At 33.9% G+C, this 6937-nt stretch overlaps 2 protein-coding genes and 2 long non-coding RNA genes across 4 annotated transcripts; 3 read left to right on the forward strand and 1 right to left on the reverse strand.

The window, feature by feature from the left end:
• The first annotated feature begins 1739 nt into the window (after positions 1 to 1739).
• On the forward strand, positions 1740 to 3371 carry LOC103513862 (tubby-related protein 1-like). The gene is made up of 3 exons (XM_008478711.2): positions 1740 to 1790; positions 2094 to 2226; positions 2386 to 3371. The coding sequence occupies exons 1-3, from the start codon at positions 1740 to 1742 to the stop codon at positions 2754 to 2756; spliced, it is 555 nt and encodes a 184-aa protein (XP_008476933.1). The 3' UTR covers positions 2757 to 3371.
• A 330-nt stretch (positions 3372 to 3701) lies between these two features.
• Positions 3702 to 4469, forward strand: LOC113469344 (tubby-related protein 1-like). Its single transcript, XM_026826958.1, has 2 exons — positions 3702 to 4136; positions 4257 to 4469. Exon 1 carries the CDS (start codon positions 3739 to 3741, stop codon positions 4066 to 4068), a length of 330 nt encoding a protein of 109 aa, XP_026682759.1. The 5' UTR covers positions 3702 to 3738; the 3' UTR covers positions 4069 to 4136; positions 4257 to 4469.
• LOC113469346 lies at positions 3763 to 4419 on the reverse strand. The gene is made up of 2 exons (XR_003392797.1): positions 4375 to 4419; positions 3763 to 4251 (listed from the first exon to the last, which is right to left on the reverse strand). It is a non-coding gene; the product is annotated as an uncharacterized LOC113469346 (long non-coding RNA).
• Positions 4470 to 4666: 197 nt separating the features above from the next.
• On the forward strand, positions 4667 to 5516 carry LOC113469345. The gene is made up of 2 exons (XR_003392796.1): positions 4667 to 5056; positions 5328 to 5516. It is a non-coding gene; the product is annotated as an uncharacterized LOC113469345 (long non-coding RNA).
• The last annotated feature ends 1421 nt before the right edge of the window (positions 5517 to 6937 follow it).

Here is a 6937-nt window from a genome sequence, read left to right on the forward strand (position 1 = left end):
GGATAAATTAAAAGAATAATAACTTACAGCTGCTATTGCTGTCAATTGTACAGCATCTGGTGAGATGGCTTCGGCGATAGCGAGCCTGTTTTGCATTATAGTTCTCACTCGCTGGATTGGCCAATCCTTCACGCTTTCCCTTTATTTTCCAAAAAGCAGTAATTTTACTTAGATCAGTAGATCTGTTCTTCTCAGGACTGCTTTTCCACGAGGTGTTTAAGACCATTTGTATTTTTGGCAAGGGTATTCTTAGCTGAGCTTCCAATTTTTTTAACGGGAGTTTCTTCTCTTCATTTGAACTTTAACAGGACTTTTCTTGTCGTATTTTAACTGTTTATTTTCCCATGTTGGAGTTTTGAACTGGAGTTTTCTATCTGCAGTTTGATTCTTTAATTGGTGTTTCTTTGTTAGTTTTATCATTAATTTATTGTATTTCCACTGGTGTGGAGTTTTTACCTTTTAGCTGGAGACCTTTGGCATTTGATATCTTTTTTACTGGGAGTATCAACTTTCTTTCCTGGACTTTTTAGAATTACCTTTAACTTTATTATCTCCCATACCTCTAAATTGCAGTTTTTCTAGAGGAAAATGCAAGAGATTTGCCTATTGTAAGATTGGTTTTCAGACAAGCTTGTAAAGATGATGGACTGACCAAATTCTAACAACTTAAACTAGGAACAAGGTTCCAAGACAATTTCCAACTGAACACTGAATGGGTAGATAGCAATAGCGTATTTCTGGGTTAGTGAATAAAATATCACAGTCAAATTAATATTAAATAATAATTTTAATTTAAAATTTTTTTAACTTAAAAATCCTACACAAAAAATAAACACAACTGACAACTACCGCGTGCATTCGTCAAACTCCAAAATTGCGCCAAAACAATCATGTTCTCATCCTCTGTGCGTTACCACAGAGGAGAGAAAATGATTGTTTTGGCCGCAAATTTTTGAGTTTGACGAATGACGACCGTAGTTGTCTAGTTGTGGTTATTTTTGTAGGATTTTTAATTAAAAATTTTAAATTAAAATTTTATTTTAATATTAATTTGCTGGATTATTTTATTCATAACCAGAAATACAGCTATTGCTATCGTACCCATTTCAGTGTTTCAGATTGAGAATTGCCTTGAACCTTGTTCCTAGTAAGTTGTTAGAATTTGCCAGTCCATCATCTTTACCAAGCTTGTCTGAAAACCAATCTTACAAATAGCAAAATCTCTTGCATTTCCTACTAGAAAAACTGAATTTAGGAGTATGGGAGATAATAAAGTTAAAGGTTAATTCCTAAAAGCCAGGAAAGAAAGTTGATACTCAGTAAAAAAGATATCAAAATGCCAAAGTCTCCAGCTAAAAGTAAAAACTCCACACCAGTAAAACAATAAAATTAATTGATAAACTAACAAGAAAACATCCAATTAAAGAATCACTGCAGATAAGAAAAACTCCAGTCCAAAACTCCAAAAACATGGAAAATAAAACAGTTAAAATCAGAACAAAGAAAAGTCCTGTTAAAAGTTCAAATGAAGAGAAGAAATTCCCGTTTAAAAATGGAACTCAGATAAGAATCCCTTGCCAAAAATACAAATGGTCTAAACAAAACCCCTGGAAAAGCAGTCCTGAGAAGACAGAATCTACTGATCTAAGTAAAATTACTGCTTTTGGAATAAAAGGGGGAAAGCGGTGAAGGATTGCCAACAAGCCGAGTGAGGAACTAATAATGAAAACAGCTTCGCTATGCCGAAGCCATCTCACCCAGATGCTGTACAATTGACAGCAATAGCAGCTGTAAGTTATTATTTTTTAATTTATCAGTATAGGTTGGTGTAGATAGGTATTAATAATATACTTACTAATTAGCTGTATATTAAATGAGTCAGTGGCTACAGCACATTGAATACAGTTTACAAAAGGCAACTGAAGTTTATCAATAACATAGTTCTATTTCTGAACAAGGGATTATTTGAGGGATTATCTGAACAAGGGATGCTGTTTCAGCATGCATTGTGCCTTGCAAGTGTTCCACTAAAAATTAAGTAGGCATCAGGAAAGTTAATTTTTTAATACCTATATATCATTTTTGTATTGCAGGAATTATTCATCAAATATCTGATGCAAGGAGTCTACACTGATGTGACAAAAATGAAGAAGAGGAAAATTGAATACAATGCTCTGGCCAATTACATCAACAGTGAAGATGAAGAACATCTTCAATTTCTAAAAGGTGAGGCTATAATATCTAGAATACTTACTTTCTATTACTTTAGTATTATCTGGACCAATCCAATGAGTGGCACATGAGTAGGTACCAAATGTAAAATGACAATATCAAAACCTTTTGTGATCAAACTATTTCATCATTTATTTCTTTTCTGTGTTTCAGTTCTCATTCCTCACAAAATTACTGTTGCCGAGTACAAAAAGATGATGGCTGAAAGCTCCAAGAAGACAGATCGGTTAGACTTTCTTGCAAGTGAAAGTGAAGAGTCTGGAAGTGAAGAAGATAGTGAAAGTGAAGAGAGCTCAGAAGAAGATGAAGAGGAAGATAGTGATATTGAAGAAATTCCTACACCTCAGAAAAAAACAACCAGTCCAAAGAAAACTGTGGCCAGTCCAAAGAAGACTCCAACAAAGAAAGGTGGAAAACCAGAAACTGTAGATCTGTGTGGGAGCAGTAGTGAGGAAGATTTCATCATACTGGACAACTCTAAGAAGGAAATTGGCGAGTCAAGTAAAAATGTGACTGTACTCTAAGGTAAATAAGAAGTAATGGTAACTTTTCAGTATTTTTTACCCCTGAACATTTCAAAGAATATTTCCACAAAAAATTGTTATGATTGAAACTTAGAAGGGATATGAAGTCAGAATTACAAGAAAAACCACAACTTAAATAAATATTCTTCAAAAACTACTAAATCATAAACACTGAATACTTACCTAAGTTACTTAACCATTCCATTCTCTGTTCTCTATTTTTAAATTACTATTATTTACGATGGTCAGTCTGTACAGTACATGTTTTACGAAAAAATAACATAATTCAATGGATTTTTGCTTGGGGTAGGTACCCAAGGGATAATGTCCTTTTCATTTACTGATAGGGATACAGATATGGATCTGTAAACGAAAAGCACATTATCCTGTTGACAAGTGCTCACTTGTACACATTGTATAATCCCCATTTTCCCATCTACATATTCAGGAAAATACTAACCTTATATTGTGCTCACTGCTCAAGTGTGTGTTTATCTTGGTTAAGTACCACACTAATCGAATCAAATTGGAACATCGTTTTGTTTGATTTAAATGAATTACTTTTTGGCTTGGTTCTAGGTTCTTTTGTGGGTCGGTACATATTAAAAACTCGGTAATACCCTACTGCAAGTAAAATATTGTAAATATCGGAATAGGCTTTTTTTGTAGGTATTATGTAAATTAAATAGACGATTTTTTCCCCAAAGAACAAGTGAAACAAAATACTCAATAAAACTGCTAGCTGAGAGTAGGTACCAAATGTAAAATGACAATATCAAAACCTTTTGTGATCAAACTATTTCATCATTTATTTCTTTTCTGTGTTTCAGTTCTCATTCCTCACAAAATTACTGTTGAAGTAGGTACCAAATGTAAAATTACAATATCAAAACCTTTTGTGATCAAACTATTTCATCATTTATTTCTTTTCTGTGTTTCAGTTCTCATTCCTCACAAAATTACTGTTGCCGAGTACAAAAAGATGATGGCTGAAAGCTCCAAGAAGACAGATCGGTTAGACTTTCTTGCAAGTGAAAGTGAAGAGTCTGGAAGTGAAGAAGATAGTGAAAGTGAAGAGAGCTCAGAAGAAGATGAAGAGGAAGATAGTGATATTGAAGAAATTCCTACACCTCAGAAAAAAACAACCAGTCCAAAGAAAACTGTGGCCAGTCCAAAGAAGACTCCAACAAAGAAAGGTGGAAAACCAGAAACTGTAGATCTGTGTGGGAGCAGTAGTGAGGAAGATTTCATCATACTGGACAACTCTAAGAAGGAAATTGGCGAGTCAAGCAAAAATGTGACTGTACTCTAAGGTAAATAAGAAGTAATGGTAACTTTTCAGTATTTTTTACCCCTGAACATTTCAAAGAATATTTCCACAAAAAATTGTTATGATTGAAACTTAGAAGGGATATGAAGTCAGAATTACAAGAAAAACCACAACTTAAATAAATATTCTTCAAAAACTACTAAATCATAAACACTGAATACTTACCTAAGTAAAAATTGTTATGATTGAAACTAGAAGGGATAGGTATGAAGTCAGAATTACAAGAAAAACCACAACTTAAATAAATATTCTTCAAAAACTACTAAATCATAAACACTGAATACTTACCTAAGTTACTTATGTGTATGAGTTATGATGAACCATTCCATTCTCTGTTCTCTATTTTTAAATTACTATTATTTACGATGGTCAGTCTGTACGGTACATGTTTTACGAAAAAATAACATAATTCAATGGATTTTTGCTTGGGGTAGGTACCCAAGGGATAATGTCCTTTTCACTTACTGATTTTTGATGAACCATTCTATTCTCTGTTCTCTATTTTTAAATTACTATTATTTACGATGGTCAGTCTGTACAGTACATGTTTTACGAAAAAATAACATAATTCAATATGTTATGATGAACCATTCCATTCTCTGTTCTCTATTTTTAAATTACTATTATTTACGATGGTCAGTCTGTACAGTACATGTTTTACGAAAAAATAACATAATTCAATGGATTTTTGCTTGGGGTAGGTACCCAAGGGATAATGTCCTTTTCATTTACTGATAGGGATACAGATATGGATCTGTAAACGAAAAGCACATTATCCTGTTGACAAGTGCTCACTTGTACACATTGTATAATCCCCATTTTCCCATCTACATATTCAGGAAAATACTAACCTTATATTGTGCTCACTGCTCAAGTGTGTGTTTATCTTGGTTAAGTACCACACTAATCGAATCAAATTGGAACATCGTTTTGTTTGATTTAAATGAATTACTTTTTGGCTTGGTTCTAGGTTCTTTTGTGGGTCGGTACATATTAAACTTACTGATAGGGATACATAAATGGATCTCTAAACGAAAAGCACATTTTCCTGTTGGCAAGTGCTCACTTCTACACATCGTATAATCCCCATTTTCCCATCTACATATTCAGGAAAATACTAACCTTATATTGTGCACACTGCTCAAGTGTGTGTTTATCTTGGTTGAGTACCGCACTAATCAAATCAAATTGGAACATCGTTTTGTTTGATTTAAATGAATTACTTTTTGGCTTGGTTCTAGGTTCTTTTGTGGGTCGGTACATATTAAAAACTCGGTAATACCCTACTGCAAGTAAAATATTGTAAATATCGGAATAGGCATTATTATTGGTAGGTATTATGTAAATTAAATAGACGATTTTTTCCCCAAAGAACAAGTGAAACAAAATACTCAATAAAACTGCTAGCTGAAAGCTAATTCAACACTGAATTTTTTTTCATCACCTTGTGAAATTATTATTTTACAGCTCCATTTATGATGAATTGTTATTTAAACAAAGTATAATTCTTACTTGTGTAAATAATGCTGTTATAGCGTCATTTATTCACGTCTTTTGCATTGCTAGTTAATAATGTGTGACCTAGTTTGCATAGTTCCTGCTTCTTGCATATTTATCCATGTCCCATAATTTCATGGTGGAACAGACATTTTTCAACAATTCGCGTATAAACTTTCCGTCCTTGCAATTTCTGGAAAAGTGATTAAACTCTCTCTCCCTCCCCTTTTCCTCCCTCTCTATCTCCCTTCCTGTTTCTCCTCCCTCTCTATCTCCTCTCCCTCCTTCCCTGTCACTTGCAACTGCACAATTTTCCTCCAAAGTGATTTCCATTTTCCTGACAGCTCACCTAAACCACAGCGCTGCTGGGGAATTAAATAATGGATAGGTACACGCGGCAGTGTAAAATGTTGCAGAGAACTAAAAACAATACACACCTCCACTTTTCCAGTGTAGGAACCTTTGGAAAAACATTTTCATAAGGAAAAGAAAAATACGAAGTACCGTGGATTTTGCTTGAATACCTACCCGGTGTTCTCATAGTTATGACACTGTTTTGTCAGAAAATATTACAACACAGGGTACAAGAAAACTTTGGGAACATTCCTTGTATGTACTGTTGTCGGGGTGTATGGACAATGGACATGGATATTCTAATAATAGTCCAAGGCCCTAGGGAGAAGAACACAAAATGTAAATGTTTTGGCATTGTTGATAATACGTTTGCAATCCAGGATAAAAGTTAAACTCAAATCGTCTTTGGGTTAATTAGTTTTCCCCCAATCAGATAATACATTCTCTCTTTAGTTAAACTTTGTTTGTACCAGCAAAACCACGAAAAGGTTTTAGTGTTTCCTAAATTCCAAATCTTCCACTTCCTGTTGAGAATATTTAACAACTTGAAAAACCACATCTTCCAATCTACCAGATGTAGGAGGTATGTACCTAGCATTTACAAACCACTCTGTAAATGTTATACAAGTTTGGTGTGTGTACTTTACGTTTCCAATTCAAACAAAGGAATAATATAGACACGAGTTTTTATATTTTATCATAATATTTTCTATTCTCTCTGTGAAAACATTGTCTCCTCCCTTTTCTTCTCTCGTCCCATCCCTCTTGTTTCTGTTCTTACCTCCTCTCTCCACTTCTCTATGGTGTTTTCTTTCAAAAGCACTCGTAAACTCTCGAAGTGATTTACGTTTCAAATTCAAACACAGGAATAATATAGACACGAGTTTTTATATTTTATCATAATATTTTCTATTCTCTCTGTGAAAACATTGTCTCCTCCCTTTTCTTCTCTCGTCCCATCTTTTCCCATCCCTCTTGTTTCTGTTCTTACCTCCTCTCT

Source organism: Diaphorina citri, unplaced genomic scaffold, assembly GCF_000475195.1.
Source record: "Diaphorina citri unplaced genomic scaffold, Diaci psyllid genome assembly version 1.1 scaffold1039, whole genome shotgun sequence".
Taxonomy (NCBI): domain Eukaryota; kingdom Metazoa; phylum Arthropoda; class Insecta; order Hemiptera; family Psyllidae; genus Diaphorina; species Diaphorina citri.